General features: G+C 38.7%; 4 protein-coding genes across 4 annotated transcripts; 2 read left to right on the top strand and 2 right to left on the bottom strand.

The window, feature by feature from the left end:
- Nucleotides 1–1,031: 1,031 nt before the first annotated feature.
- Nucleotides 1,032–6,302, bottom strand: LOC114131208 (uncharacterized). The gene has a single exon (XM_027996374.2). The coding sequence runs from the start codon at nt 6,300–6,302 to the stop codon at nt 1,032–1,034; it is 5,271 nt and encodes a 1,756-aa protein (XP_027852175.2).
- A 7,712-nt stretch (nt 6,303–14,014) lies between these two features.
- On the bottom strand, nt 14,015–14,461 carry LOC126553168 (death-associated inhibitor of apoptosis 1-like). The gene has a single exon (XM_050208338.1). The coding sequence runs from the start codon at nt 14,459–14,461 to the stop codon at nt 14,039–14,041; it is 423 nt and encodes a 140-aa protein (XP_050064295.1). The 3' UTR covers nt 14,015–14,038.
- Nucleotides 14,462–15,430: 969 nt separating this feature from the next.
- On the top strand, nt 15,431–17,752 carry LOC126553161 (uncharacterized). Its single transcript, XM_050208332.1, has one exon. The coding sequence runs from the start codon at nt 15,431–15,433 to the stop codon at nt 17,750–17,752; it is 2,322 nt and encodes a 773-aa protein (XP_050064289.1).
- Nucleotides 17,753–20,297: 2,545 nt separating this feature from the next.
- On the top strand, nt 20,298–20,986 carry LOC126553167 (uncharacterized). Its single transcript, XM_050208337.1, has 2 exons — nt 20,298–20,766; nt 20,834–20,986. Exons 1-2 carry the CDS (start codon nt 20,568–20,570, stop codon nt 20,944–20,946), a joined length of 312 nt encoding a protein of 103 aa, XP_050064294.1. The 5' UTR covers nt 20,298–20,567; the 3' UTR covers nt 20,947–20,986.
- Nucleotides 20,987–21,424: the final 438 nt, after the last annotated feature.

Raw genomic sequence — 21,424 nt, 5'->3', positions numbered from 1 at the left:
AATATCATATATGAATATTGTTTGTAGACAACATGTATTGTTCGTTGCAGATAATAATAATAATAATAATAATACACAATATAATGGCGAGGACGTCTCCTGCTAATAATAATTAAGTAATAATAGGGGGTAATACAAAAGACAGAATACACAACGTATAATAATATAATATGAAAAATAGTATGGATAGGACTTATCACTGTATCCAGCTGGTGTCGTACCGGAACGCGTAGTGGACAGCTGACGGAGCGGCCGTTGACCTATATTCGTCGTATTTATAAACGCCGCCGACGTGCGCGTAGGCAGCGAGTGACGGTGATGGCAACGATGGGGTCGCGGTGTCGACGACGGCCTATGAACCGGCGGGGAATGACGGTGCCGAAGATGGCGAATACAACGGCGGAGAATGACGGAGTCGACGACAACGTATATGCACCTCCAATTAACGTCCGCAACGAGTCGCACCCGACGAACAGCTCACAACAATCGCACACGACGACGCACAAACCGAACACGTGGTTTCGTATTGACGCTGTGGGTTTCAGCGACGTCGTAAGACGCGCAGCACGATAAACCACGAAAACCACAACAGCTTACGGCAGACTGACTCGTTGTCGCGTACGCACCTATGTCCAGCGAAAAGCCTGATGGTGATAACGAACGCGCGACAACAGCCGATACGGGCAAATTTCTAGAAAATTCGTCGTCCGTCGCGCGCTCACGCGGACCGGTTCGAGAAAAAAGGCGGCAGCTGAACATGCTCCCCCATGGGAAGCTCCGCTTCACATTATCCTCCGATGCCATTGCTGATAAGTACCTATTATTTTACATAATTCAAAATGACAATAAAAATATAATACAGTAAAATTAACAATACAACAACATGAAATGTGGTTACATGCCCTCAAAGAATACATTTTTTTTTTTTTTAATTTTGATACGAGGAGTCCGGCCCCCTCGCAAGAGCTCTGAGCGGAACGGTTTAAATGATTGATTTGGTCCCCTCAAGTCAAGTGCAACCGCAACAACGGTCACTGAGTGGCTGGTAACAAAACTAACTTTACGACAGGGCGAACCATGGATCCCTGTTGTGTGCTGACGCGGACCACTCGAACTACACCATCCGAGCCTGGCATAAGTTCGATGACACGCCCAAGGCGCCACGTCAGTGGTGGAGAATTGGCATCTTTAATGACCACCATGTCGCCTAATGCTAAAGAGGGTGCGTCCGAAGACCATCGATGACGGCATTGCAGCGTCTGCAGGTATTCGTCTCGCCACCGTTTCCAAAAGGCCTGAACACACTGGTGTAAGAGTTTCCAGCGATTAGCAATAGATAGTCGACATATGGACCCGTTGTCTTCACTCGTGGGAATTGTCAACAGGGGTTGCCCAATCAAAAAATGACCCGGAGTCAAGCAATCTAAATCTGAAGGGTCGGTAGAAGTCGGTGTCAACGGCCGGGAATTTAAAATAGCTTCAATCCGACAGATTATTGTGGTAAACTCTTCTAGAGTGAAGGTGTGCTCCCCCATCACTTTCACCATCAAGGATTTCGTTGAACGCACGGCAGCCTCCCATAATCCCCCGAAGTGCGGCGCACTAGGTGGGTTGAAATGCCATGTAGTTCGAACAGAGGCGGAGATGTGATCACGATTAGCAACATCATTGATCAAGTCATTAAGTTGGCGAGCAGCGCCAACGAAATTGGTTCCGCAATCTGTGTATATGTCGGTGGGAATGCCACGTCGTGCGACGAATCGATCTAAAGCCGCTAGAAACGCCTTGGTTGACAGGTCTGATACCACTTCTAGATGAACCGCTTTGACGACGAAACACACAAAGACGGCGATGTAGACCTTGTATTCCCGGGACTTGCGCAGGCGGTTTTCTGTCATCTTAAGTGGGCCTGCAAAGTCAATGCCAACCCGGGAAAACGGACGACACTCGGACACTCGTGATCGAGGGAGATCAGCCATCACTGGCTGAGGATGAACTGCTGCTATACGGACACATCTTGTACATTTACTGATAACTGACCGAATAAGGGAACGCAATGACAAGATCCAAAATTCTCTGGCAATGATACTTGTTAACACGCGGGGCCCACTATGGAACGTGACTTGGTGCCAATGGCGAACTATCAACATGGACAGGTGCGACGACTTCGGCAACAACATTGGGAATTTCTGTGCTTCTGGCAAATCTGAGTAACGTAGGCGACCTCCTACGCAGATTAGCCCCTTTTCATTTATAAATGGTCTTAAGCGAGCAAGGGCACTGTTGGACACCTCCGAGTTCACCGACAGTTCTCGATGAAGGGCAGGGAATGCAAATTGCTGAGCCGAGCGCGTAATTGTAACAATAGCAGCATCTAGATCGCTGCGAGAAAGCCAAGAATTTTGAACTAATGGTCGGCCGTGACGACAACAATATAAGAATCTTTTTACTCGAGCCACAACACGTATCATTTGAGTATAGGACGAAAATCTACTGAACCATTCACTCTCTGGTTCAATTGTGGTGAGGACTGTTTGGGTAACCCTTAGTTCGGGTAGTTGATCTGCGGGGACTGCCTGAAAGTCAGTAGACCAGGTTTCTATTGGAGAGTGCAAACATCGTGGTCCTTCCCAATACAGTTGATGATTAAGTAGTTCTGATGGAGTGAGTCCGCGAGAAGCGCAATCTGCTGGATTGTCAGACGATCCAATATGGTGCCACCGAGACGTGGGCAACAGCGACTGAATTTTATGCACTCTATTGGATACAAAAATTTTGAAAGACTGATGGGGTGCCGTCAACCAGCTTAGAACGATGGATGAATCAGACCATGCAAATATGTGTGTAATATTAAGACGAACACTGAGCGTGAGCTGGATACGATGTAGCCATTTTGACAACAACACAGCGGCACATAACTCCAGTCGAGGAATAGTCATTGGTTTCATGGGAGCCAACTTAGTCTTGGAACCTAGCAATACTACTGATCTCTGATCATTGGTGTCCTCCAGTCGGATGTAAACCACTGCCGCGTATCCTCTTTCCGAGGCATCACAAAATCCGCATAGAATACATCGACTACGTAGGCGCGTACCTATGAAGCGAGGTACCTTTAAATCTGATAGGATGTGCAGGTCTGCCACAAAATTCCGCCATAGCTCAGCCAGATCGTCCGGCAAGGTTTCATCCCATGACACGTGGGACGACCATACCCTTTGCATAAGGTGTTTCGCAGCAAATATCGTCGGGGCAAGGAATCCAAGTGGGTCAAAAATCTGGGCGATCAGAGAGAGCATCCCGCGTTTTGTTTGAACGACTGATTCAAGTTGAAATGCATAATTGAAATTGTCCTCACGGTGGTCCCACTGAAGCCCTAAGACCTTTACTCCGGATACATCGTTACCGTCGAATGATGTCGATCCAGTGGCACGATCTTCTGGGGCAACACAATCCAAAACCTCTCTGTTATTGCTCGACCATTTTTTTAATTCAAAACCAGCACCAGCCATTATGGAAATAATAGATGATTGCAATTCTAAAACTTCTTTCTCCGAGTCGGCACCAGTGCATATATCGTCAACATAGGTCTGTTTAAGCAGTGCATACTGCACAGCCGGACAATCTTTACAATCCTGTTCAGCGACTGATTTGATAACCCGCATAGCAAGATATGGAGCACAATTGACACCGTAGGTGACGGTGTTCAGCTCGTATTCTTTGAGTTCAGCGAATGGCGAGTCCCGCCAAAAAATATGCTGGAATGGTCTGTACTCGGGATTGACCAGGATCTGTCGATACATCTTGCACACGTCAGTGGTAAATGCATAACGAGACAAACGGAACAGTAATAGAATATCAACTACATCTTGCTGCAACTTGGGACCTGTAAGCAGACAATTATTCAAGGAAGTGCCAGTGGACGATGCTGCCGAAGCGTCAAAAACGACGCGAATTTTCGAACTAGGGACCGATGCTCGGTATACGGCATGATGTGGGATGAAATAACGTCCGGGAGCAGCCGCAACAGTCATATGGCCTAGGCTGATGTACTCGGACATAAATTGTACATACATGTCGCGGAGTCGAGGATCGGCGTGGAGCTTGCGCTCTAAATTCTCGAAACGCTTCAGAGCTATAGCACGAGACCCATGAAATGCGTCGGAGGTCACCTTTTCACGGAATGGTAATGGAACCGTGAAACGGCCTTCGGGATCACGAGAGCACTCGTTTCGAAAAATGGCCTCACATTTACCGTCAACAGTAAATGTTTCCGGAGCTGCATTCGGCTCTTCCACATGCCAGAAACGATCCATCAAGGATTCTATCGAAGTTGTCAACGAGACAGGAATGGCATGAAAAGCTGACATGGCATTTGAGGGAACTGGTCCAATCAAAATCCACCCGAAGATCGAGCCAAATGCCACTGGATAAACGTTTCCCACCTCAACACGCTTGCCGTTCAACGCAGAAGAAAAAATATCAGCACCCAACAGTAAATCTATTGGTGATGGTGTAGCGAACGATGGATCGGCTAAAGCCAAATGTGTGAATTTCTGGGCCACGATTTCCGGTAGGGATTGACGAGGCATGTCAGACGTGATAGTTGGGAACACCCAAGCCTTCACCGAAATGATCGGCTCGTCCGCGAACCGGGGTTGGACTTGACAATTGACGATCCCTTCAGTGCTTGCAACAGGCGCACCAGATAGTCCAGTTACAGGGGCCGTCCAAGGGGTTTTTCGGAGACCAAGACGCGCCACACAGCCCGTAGTAATAGCGCTGATCTGCGATGCAGAGTCAATCAACGCGCGAACTGTATGTAGGACACCAGAGGAATCGCGGATATGTACTAATGCTGTACCGAGCAATATCGAACGCGATTCGGAGAGACCGCACATTGAGGTGGCCGCAGTCGAGTCGAATTCGTTCTTCGAGCCCGCGGGATCCTTCCCTTGGGGTGGCGGCTGATCTTCGTGAATTAAAACGTGGTGCTTACGGGAACATTTCGAACACTTTACCTTGGACGAGCAACGGTTCGACCAGTGCTTATCACTCAAACACAAGAAACAGATGCGCTGATCACGGACCCATTGGACCCGTTGCTGAAGAGGCCAACCCTTAAACTTTGAACACGCGGAAACAGCATGTGCACCACTACAACATTTACATACGGACGGCGGAGTCCCCGAGGTCACAAAGGATGATATGCCACCAGGTTTTTGAGATCTGTGCGAAGCATTCTTTTGCACGTGCTTAGTGGCTGGTCCGAGAGATGCTGAGTGTCCAACACGTTCTAATACTGCTACGCGAGCCTTTAGAAATGTGAATAAGGATGAAACTGTGGGATAATCTTCATGACAATTGGTTTCAAAAAGCGTTCGGCAAGACAGTGGTAGGCAACGGGAAGCGATTGAAAACAATATAAAGTCTCCCATGTCGGGAATATTCAATGACCTCAGTACCGACACGCCCTCGTCAAAGGTGGTGATAAATTTCGTGAGACTTGCCAGCGATTTTTCGGATGACTCGGGTGCAGCTAGAATTTTTTCAACAACAGCGCTAGCCAACATGCGAGGCTTATCATACCGTGACTCCAAGGTGGCCCAGGTAAGCTTATACGCGCTGGCAGAAACGGGAATCCCGCGTACTGCATCGGCAGCGTCCCCTTTCAAACAACCACGTAAATAATATAATTTGGCGCTATCAGTGGTGCGAGGTTTCTTATCTACCATATCGATAAAATGATCACGAAAGGCCGGCCATTTATAAATATTTCCGTCAAACACAGGTAGAGGGATCTCAGGCAAACGTACATAAGCAGAGTCTGATGTTGGTGAGTTCCCACAATCCGTCGGATCTATATGTGACGTATTGACGACACGCTCAGGTTGCGATTGATCTGCGTTTCCACACCCCTGGGATGCTGGTTCGGACCTGATACTCTGATTTAACACGGACTCTGCTCCTACGGAGCCTGGTTGCGATTCATAATTCCGTAATATAGATTTGGAAAAAGATATGAACCCACGAACTTCCACCTTAAGTGCACCGGAATATTGATCACTTAAACCCAAATCCAATAATGAATTTAAGAACGCATCATCTTCGGCAACAAAGTTCGCCCATAACAAATCCAGATCATTAGTGGCGATTACTAATTGAGAATATAAATTACCATCTTCCGCAGCCTTCTGTGCTAATTGATAAATAGACCGAATTTCTGCGACGATCGTATCACGTTTTATTGATGCCCTTTCTTTGGCACGCATATCACGAGCGTTGTTATCAGTGGTGAGCGACATGATGTAACCAACAGAAAAATATATCGCAAGGTATACAAAAAACTACTGAAATATTATATAAAATATAACGTCACGCGTGAAAATACGAAACCGGCTATAATAATAATACACGGCCTAAATATACAAATAATTACACCAATACCTGTATTTAACCCAAGGAACGAACAAATAACCTACGGCGCTAATTAATGTCTGAAATAGTGTCCAGAACCACGCTCTGCTACCAAAATGTTTACGCTGTCGAGCTCTTGCGAACAGTTGACCCGACAACTCGCACCGTACAACGGTTGTTACCACTTACAATATTAATAAATAAAGAAAAGGAATAATAATATCATATATGAATATTGTTTGTAGACAACATGTATTGTTCGTTGCAGATAATAATAATAATAATAATAATACACAATATAATGGCGAGGACGTCTCCTGCTAATAATAATTAAGTAATAATAGGGGGTAATACAAAAGACAGAATACACAACGTATAATAATATAATATGAAAAATAGTATGGATAGGACTTATCACTGTATCCAGCTGGTGTCGTATCGGAACGAGTAGTGGACAGCTGACGGAGCGGCCGTTGACCTATATTCGTCGTATTTATAAACGCCGCCGACGTGCGCGTAGGCAGCGAGTGACGGTGATGGCAACGATGGGGTCGCGGTGTCGACGACGGCCTATGAACCGGCGGGGAATGACGGTGCCGAAGATGGCGAATACAACGGCGGAGAATGACGGAGTCGACGACAACGTATATGCACCTCCAATTAACGTCCGCAACGAGTCGCACCCGACGAACAGCTCACAACAATCGCACACGACGACGCACAAACCGAACACGTGGTTTCGTATTGACGCTGTGGGTTCAGCGACGTCGTAAGACGCGCAGCACGATAAACCACGAAAACCACAACAGCTTACGGCAGACTGACTCGTTGTCGCGTACGCACCTATGTCCAGCGAAAAGCCTGATGGTGATAACGAACGCGCGACAACAGCCGATACGGGCAAATTTCTAGAAAATTCGTCGTCCGTCGCGCGCTCACGCGGACCGGTTCGAGAAAAAAGGCGGCAGCTGAACAGCTTTAGAGTTTAAGTGATAGTAAAATTTACTGTTTATACTGTATAGCCATGTAGTAAGTGATCGCTGTGCAGGCAGGGTTGAAAAAAATACAACAAAAGAGTTAAAAACAAACTTTTTAGATTTTTTTAATATATGCTTAAAATGGTTTTCAAAAATATGTATTTTTAAAACAATTTTTTTAGTGAATTCCTATAAATTGTGTAATAGTCAATTAAGTAATGATTTTTTAGGAAATGTTAATCAATCATACGTTAATTGCTATTTAGTTTTAAGTTTTAACTAAGAACTTCTTGGGTTTTAAGTTTTTTAGTATTCAGTATTACAGTAAGGATACATATTGAACATTAAAATGTATATGGTACCGTAATTGTTTTTATTTGATATTATTTAAACATAACCTAGATGACTAGATGGACTATTTATTGTGGTGTAAAATTCATAGCATTATAACTTTATACTTTTAATGTCAAATGTATTGTTTTTAACTATTTACTTATAGTAGGTAGCTTAACTTACTGAGTATTGAATTAATTCAACTGAAGTAATTATATTATGATTTTACACTCTAACGTAATTAATTTAATGTAGTATGTAATTATAACTTAAGTAAAATTTTTTTTTTTATATAGTATATTAAGTATTACACTAAAATGTTTAATTTTGTTATTTGTTCAGTTTAATGTAATATTAGCTATTCGATTATTACTTATTGTTACCTACAAAAAACTAATGATTGATTTAGATCTAAAAAGTTCATATTATATAGTCTTTATATAGTATTTATATAGTATTTATATAGTCTTTAATGATAAGCTGAATAAGCTAATAGTTAACATTTCAATAAATTAAAAACATAAAAAATTACTTAAATGAAAATTTGAGATCTAATAATTCAGTGTAGTTTTTTTATAATCCTGTGTGCAGGACACTGATCAGTTACTACTTTAATTATTTTAACGGCATAGTAGGTTCAACACAATGATTATACTAATTCTTTATTAAATGTGAAATATTTAATAAGACAACCAATTAAATTATTCTCAAAATTCTATAAGAATGTGTTGCTTTAATTTATAGAAAAAATGTAAATGACATAACAACTCGTCAACGTCGCCGACGAATAGCTGCAGAATTATTACAAGTTGAAAATGAAGTTAAGTTCACTGATTATAAAACAATACATCTAACTCCTAATTCTGATCCGATATCATATAATATTACTCCAGAAACTGTTCATAATTTTAATACAAGTTCAATTGCTTCAAATATTTTAGAAAATTCATACTCAAATTCAGTTTTATCTAATACTTCAAATTTAAATCTGGAAGTTAATGTTATTCAAAATCAAAACTTGAATGCCTCGTCAATTCATGTTATACATCATAAAAAAGATCAAGTAATTAGCTTCAAAAACTTTTTGAGAAGTTGGGCAGTTCAGGAAAATATCAATGCAAGTTCTTTAAATAATCTTCTTCATGGGTTTTCTAACTATGGTTTAAATGTTACATATGGCTTACCATTAGATTCTCGTACTCTCTTGAACACCCCAAGATCCACTGATATTAGACGAGTTGAACCGGGTTTCTATTCCAATTTAGGAATAGAACAAGGGATATTGGAATATTTAAAAATCTATTCAAACGCACCAAATAATGCTATAGAAATTTTGTTTAATATTGATGGAATACCGGTTACAAAATCTGGTTCAAGTGAATTATGGCCAATTTTAGGATTAATTTATAAAACCAACTATGTGTTTTTGATTGAAATATACCATGGAAATAAAAAACCTTCTGATACATTTGCCTTTTTAGAAGATTTTGTTGTAGAGGCATCTAATTTGACACATTTTGGAATAAATTATTTAGGAAAAACTTATAGTTTTTCTATTAAAGGTTTTTATGCTGATGCTCCAGACAAAGCTATGGTTTTAAATATTAAGTATCATACAGGCTATTCAAGTTGCACCAAATGCAATATTGTTGGTGATTACTCGGAGAGAAGAGTATGTTTTACAGATTACATTGGTCAAAAACGATCAGATAAGAGTTTTGCTGATCATGAGGATGAAGACTATCATCAAGGAACAAGCCCACTTGAAAATATTCCTAGGTTTGGTCTTGTCAGTCAAGTTCCACTTGACTATCAACATCTGGTTTGTCTAGGCATTGTGAAAAAATTATTGTTGATGTGGAATTTTGGTGATCTTAGAATACGATTACCTTTCCGTAATGTTCAATTGATATCATCGGCATTAATACATTTGGTTAAAAACTGTGTTCCTATAGAATTTCAACGAAAACCTAGATCATTAAATTATGTTAAAAAATGGAAAGCCACAGAATACCGTCAATTATTATTATACTCTGGGCCATTTATTTTAAAAAATAAACTAAGTAATGAAGTTTATGAAAATTTTATTACATTGCATGTGGCTGTATCAATATTATGTTCAAAACAATACTGTTACCAACAAAAATGGTTAAATTGTGCAAAGAATCTTATAGAATGTTTTGTTAAACAATTTGGAATAATTTATGGTAAACATAATATTAGTTATAATATCCATGGTTTACTTCATTTAGTCAATGATGTTGAAAATTATGGTTCTCTAGATTATTTTAGCACATTTCAATTTGAAAGTTATTTAGGGCATTTGAAGAAAAAAATACACAAAGAAGACAAACCTTTGCAACAAATAGTTCGAAGGTACGCAGAATCAACTGCTTTAAATAATTTAATAAGTTGTCAATTCAAGTGACATCAATACATCTAAACAAATCATCTTAATAACCCACACATGAATGGTCCTTTACTTCAAGGGTGTACCAACTCTCAATACAAAAAATTAATATTTAATGATATGACTTTCATAGTAAATGACAACAAAAATGACTGTTGCTGTGTCAAAGGGAATAAAATAATTAAAATTTTCAACATAGCCTTAAAAGATAGATATGGTTATTTGTTATTATTGGTAAAGAATACCTTAAAAGATCTGATCTTTATAAGTTACCATGTCCATCATCTATTTTGGGCATTTATGAAGTAGATGACTTATCTGAATTTATGACATGGCCAGTAAAAGATATTGAATTCAAGTACTTCTCTTTTCCGATATGTTTGGATTCAACCAGAATGGCTGTAGTTCCACTACATCACACTGAATAAAGAAATATTTTTTTGATTTAAAATTTGAATATGTTATATAGGTGTTATTTTTATTTACTTAGCATTTAATTTTTTACATTAACTTAAGTATATTTTGTAATTGTCATTGTTTTATTAAAAATAAATTTGATGATAATTTAGGAACAATAAACTGTGTCTTAACATTTAAATTAAATTAAAATTATGTTAAACATATTAAAATATGTATATTGTATAATTAAAAGTAATTATAATTGTGGAAATGAGAAAAATTCCATTTGTATATATTTTAAATCCTATTAGTTTAGTCTTTGATACAATTTTACAAACAATTATTATGTTTAATATTTTTAGTAATTATTTGATTGTGGAATTTGAAGATAGTAGGGTCCAGTGTATTCCAAAGACTTGTTTGTTTCAAAATAAAAATGATGAAAAATATTCTTGTAAATTACCAAGACCGGGTACAGATGTTCATACTGAAAACCAGTATAATAAAGCTGTGAAAAACATGACAAATCCCACAGATTTTTGGCCAGTTTGGTCAATTAAAAACATTTTAGGCTCAAGTGGTAAGCTCAATATTATATTAGTTTTTAATAATTTTTATAATGTTATTTTAATTAACTAATAATATAATTTTCTGTTGTACCCACTATTATAGACAGTTTTGAAAGAGCATTTGAAAAACTATCAACAGTTATACAATTCAACTATTCTGAATGCGATACTGAGATTGAAACATTGGCTAAATCTCAAAGACAAATAAGAGCAAAAAAAAAATAATTATAGTCCTGATCAGAACAAATCTATTACTTTTTCACAGAAAGGTATTGTTTGATTTATTATTCATAAAATATGGGTTCTTCTATAGTAATATCCATTCTGAAGACTAATAATTCATATTATATTTTAGATGCCACTACAAGCCGTAATGTTGTTTCTCCTGATATACCTTCACCTAGTATATTTCAAGAACCATTTTCTCAATTAAACAAAAGTAATTTAATAAAATTTAAATGTACTGAAACTTTTTTTTATAAAAATGTAAATTTTATACAAAATCTGTTTATAGGAAAAATTAAAACTCTAGAAACTTCAAGTACTGTTCTATCTAAAAATTCATCTAAACGTGCAGCATGTCATACTTTATTCACAGACAAATCACCATCACCAGTGAACAGAAGTAATCAAATAAATGTAATAACATCACTATAAATGTCTTACAAAACTAATAATTTGTTTTAAAATTGCATGAAATAAACAAACATTAGTAAAGATGGAAAAACCATTGGCTTAGTTAAACGCTCAACTCATAGTATATTTTCTGACGAATCACCTTCTCCAGTGGACAAACGTAACCTAATAATATTTAAATGTAACTATTTATGAATTTTACACAAAATAATTTTATAGCAACAACAAACACTCGGGAAACTTCAATAACTGTTCTATCTAAAAATTCATTTAAACGTGCAGCATGTCGTACTTTATTCACAGACAAATCACCTTCTCCAGTGAACAGAAGTAAACAAATAAATTTAAGAGGACATATTATGGTACATGTGTTGTATATGTTGTACTAACGCACATCTTAGCAAATTTGTGTTCAGCTGAACATATTTTGTGATATTAGCTTTAATATTAGAGTAAATTTACCTATTGTCAAATTTAAAGGTAAGAATATTATCTTGAAAATTTCATATGCTTTTATTTATATTACAACAGAGAACACATGCGAGTATAACATCCTCTTAATAACATCGCTATAAATGTCTTACAAAACTAATAATTTGTTTTAAAATTGTATGAAAGAAACAAACAATAGTAAAGATGCAAAAACTATTGGTTCAGTTAAACGGTCATCTCATGGTATATTTTCTGACGAATCACCTTCTACAGTGAACAAAAGTAACTTAATACAATTTAAAATTTTGATGTACCTAATCTAACTGTTTATGAATTTTACACAAAATAATTTTATAGTAACAACAAACACTCTGGAAACTTCAAGTACATCAAAACGTGCAGCATGTCATAAAATATTCACAGAAGAATCACCATCTCCAGGAAACAAAAGTAACAAAATAGCATATTTTAATTATACCTACTACTATATTATAATGTGCTGTCATACTGATATCAGTCAACTCTAACTAAATCTTGTTAGTTAATGTTTTATATTTATTTATTTTGATATATTTGTAGGGATAAAGATGAAGCAATTTAGTGTATTGATGAAAAATATTTTTGAAATTAAAGCCCAGAATTGTCGAATCATCTCTAACCAAGAGCGTATATTTAATCAATTAGCAGCCAATGGTAATAATTGCCCTGATAAGTCTCTTGAAAATGAACATTCTATCCAATACAAAAAATTTCCATTAAAAGACAATGACGATCTGGATTATATTGAAGGCCTTCTTAATGATGATTCATTTTACCAATACTTGGTAAGATAACTTTAAACTAATATTTACTTACTGAATTTTATTGTATAAATATATTTAATTCGTGTAAATTGCAGTCAAAAATTATTTCGATGTACGGAGGATCAGATATTGGTACTTTTGTAAAAACCTGTTTTGACAATTTATTTACAAACTCCTTAGGAACAAATATCACAATAACCGGTAAAATAAATAAATGTTTTGGAAATGAACCTAAGTAGGGTGAAATGGCCGGTTCTGGTGACCCTCCGCTTCACCCCCCCCCCCGCCTCCAAGCCGACCCACCATGTCCCACCCTAACCCCCTGAATCATTACCCCTCCACCCACCCCTCGCCTATACCGACCCACCATGTCCCACCCTAACCCCCGGATCATTACCCCCTCCACCCACCCCCGCCTATACCGACCCACCCTACGTCACAAGATCCCCGAGCCCCTTTCCCCCAATACCGACCCACCCTACGTCACAAGACCCCTGAGCCCCCCACCCCAATACACTACGTAATCGGAGCACCACCGCCCATACCGCGTCACTGTCGCCCCGCCCATCACACTATTATCATGTCCTATTATCGCCGTCGTCGACGGTGGCGCCATCTGTCCGTACATGCGACTGATGCGGTTTTTTCGCCTCGCATCTGTATGATATCTCCATGTTATCACGCTAAAACCCCGCCACTTGTACCACGAGCGCCGTGAGTACACATACGTATAAAACATATACATATACATACAAAACATATACACATACGTATAAAACATATACATATGCGTATAAAACATATACATATACGTATAAAAAATACATATACGTATAAAACATATACATAAATGTGTAAAACATATACATTCGCGTATGAAACATATACATATACGTATAAAAACATATACATAAACGTGTAAATCATGTACATACATGCATACTTCTAGTAGGATACGGAGGTAAATACTAACACTATTGAATCATTTAATATAATTAGATGTTTATTCAATAAAAATATATTATACAGGTTATCGTGTTATAACCGGCATGAATAATCTACATGTTATCCGACGACATCATACGATTCCGTTTTACATCTATGGACTTGATCATTACTATTACCGCGATTATTACGAATGTCATTAAATTCATTTTGAACATTCGTAATAAATTGAGCGCCTTTATATAATAACACATATACGCATTTAGGGTTATGCACGGCGTGCTGCTGCCAAACTTCATCATTTTCCTCCCAATTCACCAACAATATGCCACAGTAGTGACATTGAACCAAGTCGCCAGCTCCGGTATAAGTGAACCCGCATTCGGCTAACGAATATTTATCTTGATGCGATCGCGTTGGATATGAATCGAATGTTTTAAGTCTCGATAAAAAGCTTGAATACTGAGGATATTCCGGATCCGAGTTCTCGTGTACCAAACGCACTAGTGATCGGCAATCAGTCGAACATTTTAATAATTCCATTTCAATACAACGTATAAAAATAATTGTTTTAAAATCGCATGCAATTCGTTTTAGCTGTCTGATCGCGAATAAGACACTTGCGGCCAGTGTAAAGGTCTCACAGTAACTGACGACTGACGGCTGTATATATAGTAATAGTTCGCGCGTGGTGTATACGCGTCAATAATAATAATAATAGTAACAAAAATAATATGAATTAAGATATTTGAATAGCAAATTCAATGTCGAGCAGTTATTCCTCATTATCAGATAACAGCCGCCGCCGCCGTCGCGTCGTTGTTGACCATACAGATGTGTGGTATGATGTCGCCACCAGTGTCATTGTTAACACATCTTCCCCGACGCGCATATTTCGTGTGTAATTTATATATATATAATATATACTCCTCGTATAATATAGCCCGAAACATAGCTCTGGTTTTTCTTAGCGGTCGATTAGTTATTGAATCGAAATGCCAACGGTCCCGACGTATACAGATCAGACGGCCTACAGAGTTTAAACACGTTCGACGTTCTTGCGTATATTCATAGTCTCGTCTACATTTTATTATTATTATTTTAAAACGTTGTTTGTATTACATTCTCGAAAATGTTTAACTGTACGACCTGTAGAAAAGTGTACGCTCATAAGTGTGGTTTGAACAGACATGTCAAAACTCACGATGGATCGGTGATTTCATGTGGAATATGCCTCAAGATATTCACCCGCCGAGACAAACTCAGCATCCACGTACAAAATTGTCATAGTAAGTACATTGAATATTAATCGATAGTGTTCCGTAATATACACATAGATGATTTGCTTAAATCAGGGTTATTAATTAAATTATTTTTTAAATAGAGATCGTTAAAAACACTCCCGAATTTCACAGCGCTGTACGAGTAGGTGGTTCATTGGGTAAATAATTTTTTCTCATATAAATAATAATAATAATAATAATAATGTAGCTATTTTAATATTAATAATGTATGTTAGGTCGCGCATCAGTCATAAACTGGGCACCCCCCGCCACTACCCCGTACGCTCCAACAGATGTTTCGACTCCGACGGACATCTCGACTAGCCGCCGCTGTGCGGACACATCTATTCCCCCGCCTCAAGCCTCATCATCATCGTCCCCCCATATACCGGTTATCGTTTCCCCACCACCCGCACAGGCTATCATCGGCGGAATAGTCGCAAGATCCCCCGCGACCACCGCACTACCACTTTCACTTTCACCACCGTCCGTTGAGGAAGGCGAGTCCCATACGGAAAATACTAGTAAAAACATCAAACGTAAAAAGGCGCGTATTCAAAAGGTTAATACGCCGGGCTTTATCGAGATCGAGTCATCGCATAAACGGGCGATCGTATGGTATTTTAGGAAGAACGTTGATAACGTAGCCAGTTATCGTGCGTTCCTCAATTCGATAGAGTCCGAATTAATCGCAAAATTACGCGAGTGCGTGCGTATTAACCCGATCAAATATAACCTGAAATTAGAGGCCACATACGTCGTACCAAATTTACCCAATTCAGCTCAAAATCGCGCATTTAAAACTTCGGCCCGTGAATTATACGGGCACAGTAATGTCGAACGTTTGGTCGATCGCGATTTCGCAGCGCTCCAGGCCGAAGAGGATTGTTACGCCGGAAAGTGTAGTGTATTTTCCTTATCGTGTATCGACGGACTGCTCTTGGGTGTGTACGAGTACACGCCTATGGGGGGATCGTCGTACTTACCGTTGCCGAAAAGTATTTTGAATAGGAAGGCCGTTGTCAACCCACAAAATATTGACCAGCAATGTTTCAAGTGGGTGATCCTCGCCAAACATGTATTTAACGATCGCACAAGAGTAGGTACGAATTATTCGAGGGAAGAACACCGATACGACTTTTCTGCACTATCAACCCCCACTCCGGTGTCCAAAATAAAGGTATTTGAAAAGTCGAATCCCGGGACGTCCGTTAATGTATACGGCGTAAGAAAATGCGTAAAAAATAAAAATAATAAAAAGTCGTCCACACAATCTGTCGCGTACCCTCTGCGAATCGTGGATGAAGAAAAGGAGAATCATTTTGACCTGCTACTGATTACCGGGAAGGATGACAAGAATCATTACGCGATCATTTCTAATTTTTCACGCCTAGCCAGTTCGCAAAAAAATAATCACCAACATCGATTATTTTACTGCAAACGGTGCTTCATCAGTTTTGAGGACCGCCCATTAAAATATAAATTACACGGAGAGAGGGCACTGGCCAACCACCGTTTACTGTGCGGCTCACACAAACCGGTTGTTCCTCTTATGCCGAAAGAAGGAGACACGCTCAAATTCAAGGCGTGGTGTAAGACGGGTCGCCTGCCGTTTGTGGTATACGCTGACTTTGAAGCCCTACTACTGAAAACGGGGCGAAAACAAGGTGAAAATACCACTGCGATACACGAACACCATCCAATGAGCTACGGGTACCATGTTGTCGCGGCGGAGGGGGTGCTGACAGAGTTGCTCGACCAGTTCGACATACCGCGAGCTCCAGTCATTTTCCGTGGTTCAGTTACTCAGGACGATGTTGCCAAACGCTTTGTCAGCGATGTACTCGGCGTGACCAAAAAGATAGCAAGATTATATAAGGAAGTAAATGTACCGATTATTATGAGTATTGAGGATTGTCACGTGCATGACGTCAAGACAATGTGTGACTTGTGCAGTTGTACGTTTAGCGAACGCAATTGTAAAACTGCACACCACGACCACTTGTCGGGACGTTTTCTAAAAACATTATGCAACACGTGCAACCTTAAGTTGAAAACACCGAATTTTGTACCGTGCTATCTGCATAATCTGTCCAACTACGACGCCCATTTTATCGTGACGAATTTGGCGTGCGACGGCGACAATAATCGAATATCGGTAATAGCGAACACCGAGGAGAAATATATTTCGTTCTCGAAGTATATTAACAACTCGTTCTCCGTTAGGTTTGTAGACACGTGTCGATTCATGGCGTCGAGCTTGGCGCACTTGGCGGAGAACTTCACCTCCGCGAACTTTGATAAGTTTCGCGAAGTCGCGAAAGTGTTCGCCCCGTCGGAGATGGAGTTGGTTACGCGGAAAGGCGTATATCCGTATGAATATACAGATTCGTGGGATAAATTGGACGCTACGTCGCTACCGGATAAGTTCCAATTCTACAGCGCGTTGACGGAGACGCACGTGAGTGACGAGGATTATAGTCACGCGACCAGGGTCTGGAATCATTTCGGCTGCACCTCACTCGGCGCTTATAGCGATTTATACCTTTAAGTCGATGTGTTGTTAAGCGCCGACGTGTTTGAGAATTTCAGGAATATATGTATGGCCACATATCACCTCGACCCCGCACATTACTTCACGTTACCCGGATTCAGTTTTAATTGTATGCTATACTTTACGAAAGTTCAACTTGAACTTTTGACCGATTATGAGAAAATTATCTTCATAGAGTCAGGCACGAGGGGTGGCCTGGTGCAGGCCAGCAAGCGTTACGCGCGTGCCAACAATCCTGACGACGGGAGGGACAATACCGAAGAACCTAACACGTCGCTCATATACTTAGATGGTGATTATAAAATATAAATTATATGTACACGTATATTAATTCATGTTTTTCCGTATTTTTTTAGCAAACAATTTGTACGGGTACGCGATGTGTCAGTATATGCCGATTGGAGATTTCGTATGGTACACGGGGAATCCTGAGGTCGCGCTGGCCCAGTTAGAGTGGATGCACGCGACGGACGATGTGGGTAGATTTTACGAAGTGGATATAATATACCCGGAGGATCTACACGACGCCCACAACGATATGCCGTTTTTGCCTCACGCCAGCATTCCGCACGGGTCAACTGTCCGAAAGTTGATGGTCACATTTCTGCAGAAAGAACACTACGTGGTGCATTATATGAATTTGAAACAGGCCATGACCCACGGCGTCGTAGTCGAAAAGGTGATTATTATTATTATTATAATTATTATTTGACAAATACGAATACGATTCTTATAATTTCCCTCCCATTAATTCCAGACTCACAGGGTGTTAGAGTTCCGACAATCCCCATGGCTGGCTCCGTACATTAATCTCAACACGGAATTGTGGAAGCAGGCGAAAAATAAATTTGAAGAAAAGTTTTTTAAGGATTTAAATAATTCAGTGTACGGTATGTTATTGTTATAAATTGTACATGTTTTATTGAACTTTAACCTGCTCCAACTTTACTTCATGATAACTATGTATATGTATGCAGGGCAAACTTTCGAGAATATGCGTTTACGATTTGATTTGGAGCTTGTATCGTGTCCAGTCCGAATGCGGAAACTGATAAACCGCCCGACGTTCAAATACTGCACGACTTACAATGAAAATCTTTCGGTCGTCACGCAGCATAATAAAGAAGTCGATTTTTGTAAGCCGATATACATAGGATTTGCTGTACTGGAACTGAGTAAAGTTTTAATGTACGGATTTCATTATGACGTTATGAAACGACATTACGGAGATAAGATCGAGCTGCTTTATACCGATACTGGTACGTCTATATAAATCTCGTGCAGACTCATTCAGATATTATATATTATTATTATTATTATTTCATATTTCAGATTCACTATTCTACCGCGTGATGACCAACGATTTCTTCGCTGACCTGATAAAAAATCCTAATTTGATGCGGTTTATGGACACCTCAAATTTCGCACACGATCACAAGTGCTATACAGCTGCTCGGAAGCGCATTCCAGGACTTTTTAAATTCGAGTGTGGCTCCAGAACCGTTTACGAATTTGTAGCTTTGCGCGCCAAGTCTTATGCGTACGACGTGGAAGAAGAGATTACCATTCGCGCGAAGGGTGTTATGAGGTACGTGATTCGTAATCACCTCACTTTCGCCGACCATAAGCGGTGCTTATTCGCTGACGTGGACGACAATGCAGAATCCGACAAGTGTGACAATGAGTTCGACGCAAATATGGGGAAAATGATCGCAGCCGATTCCGCACTGAAAGCTGTCGCTCAAATTCATCGGAACGCCTCAACGTCAGCAACAAATTCACCGTCGACCACACATCCGTCACATTGTCATACCTATATGCCTTTTACACCGTATAGACAAAATGTCTCTATTCGGTCGTTTAAACACGAATTGCGTACGATTAAGACTATGAAATTAGTTTTAAACAGGGCTGACGATAAGCGTCATGTGTTACCCGATAACATTTCCACGTACGCACACGGTCATCACCGCATAAATTATTAAATTGTTATTATTGTTATTATATTGTGTATTTAAATGTATAAAAATTCGTTGTATTGTAAGATGTTAAAATATATTAACACCGTTTATTTAAATTATTATTATTATTTCCATTTCAGTATTCTTATGAATCATATAGTTATAATGTCGATCGTGGTGTTTCGACGTAATATGTATAGTATAGAGTAAAATATATATATATAATATATACATAACCCCTTAAAAAGTAATATTATAGTTATGCTTTACCCCTAGTATTTCAACTCATACTATATCGAGTTAAATATATTTATAAACTATACAATACCCCTTATACGCACAGCTGCGTTCCTATCCTCACTGCGACTAATATTATCGTTTTTGAGCTAAATATATGTACACGTGATGGGGCGAAGTTAATCATTACTCCTTATCGTCCTTATTACCACACGCACACTCGTACACACACTTGCCCGACAAATCTCACGATTTCGGTAATATTATTATTATTTTAAAAATCCCCACTCAGTCGCTGTGTGATAAGACGTGGATGTGGTGTAGAGGGGATTTATATGTCAACATACCTACAGGAACATGGATGGTCATTTCTTCATCAGTCAGTCTTTAGAGTTAAGTATTTTCGAACGTGTGATAATAATATATTAATATGTCAGAGTGCTCATTTTTCGACCATATCCCTAAGAAACGATGCGTGGTAAGTTTTTCAACTATTATTATTATTTTTTTTTATCATCATTTTGTACCACACCTCATACTACTACTTAAATTAAACTTTATTTTATTTTAAGTCACCACCATTATTCCTCGAGTCTTATGATCCGCGTGACTTCATGCTTACTGTAGCTGCAGAACACAGTGAACCCAGCGTCGATTATTCGCTCGGGTTTCATGCCGGACAACAATTTCCGTGGAAATCACCCGATTCAAGTCCGCCATTGCAACAGTCTACGGAGGAGATGTCGAGCTGGAATTCACCGTCCATCCTAAATTTATTATCTGCACAATTCCCCAACGATAGAGAAATATTAAGTGAGTCTTAATATTATAGATAAAATTATTATATATATTTTTTTTAAATTACGTATCATATTTTCAGATGACGCGCAATCATTTCATTTGAGTGACTTTGAGTGGGAAGATATTCCACTTAAAGAAAATACCCCACATTGGAAAAAGAAAATAATATCTGAATTTAACACTAAAATGTAATATATTTAATTTTATGTAAATAAAATATTATTTTATAGAATACCGATGTTAATATATTTTTTAAAACCAACTCATTGCTCGGACAAAATAATTGTATAACTTGTTAAATGTATATAATTATATTATATGTCCCTTAAAACTATAGGATTTAGATAAAATGAAAATAAAAACATATTTTATTTTTTTTTTTTAACCATCTCATCTTTGCAGGAATAATTATTCAACACGCTAAATATATATAATTATATTATACAACTCCTAAATGCGTATAAATACATGTTAAGATATACATATTAAGAAATATCGAAACCTTATAACTAAACCTTTTATACTATTACGAATAAATTATTATCATTATAGGGTTGAGATAAAATATAAATAAGAATAAACTTAGACATTTTTTTTTTATATTAAAAATAATAAAACAATTAAATAATAATAATAGAAAATTATCGATAACCGTTCATAGAGGATTTCG

Source organism: Aphis gossypii, unplaced genomic scaffold, assembly GCF_020184175.1.
Source record: "Aphis gossypii isolate Hap1 unplaced genomic scaffold, ASM2018417v2 Contig00088, whole genome shotgun sequence".
In the NCBI taxonomy this organism is placed as follows: domain Eukaryota; kingdom Metazoa; phylum Arthropoda; class Insecta; order Hemiptera; family Aphididae; genus Aphis; species Aphis gossypii.
Note: the sequence above shows the minus strand (reverse complement) of the source record. Positions and strands in the feature narration are given on the sequence as shown.

Excerpts from the sequence above, each read along its gene's own strand:
- LOC126553168 (XM_050208338.1), bottom strand. The coding sequence starts at position 14,461 with ATGGAATTATTAAAATGTTCGACTGATTGCCGATCACTAGTGCGTTTG.
- LOC126553161 (XM_050208332.1), top strand. The coding sequence starts at position 15,431 with ATGTTAGGTCGCGCATCAGTCATAAACTGGGCACCCCCCGCCACTACC.
- LOC114131208 (XM_027996374.2), bottom strand. The coding sequence starts at position 6,302 with ATGTCGCTCACCACTGATAACAACGCTCGTGATATGCGTGCCAAAGAA.
- LOC126553167 (XM_050208337.1), top strand. The coding sequence starts at position 20,568 with ATGCTTACTGTAGCTGCAGAACACAGTGAACCCAGCGTCGATTATTCG. Across the intron at positions 20,767-20,833 it reads CAACGATAGAGAAATATTAA|ATGACGCGCAATCATTTCAT; the intron begins GTGAGTCTTAAT and ends TCATATTTTCAG.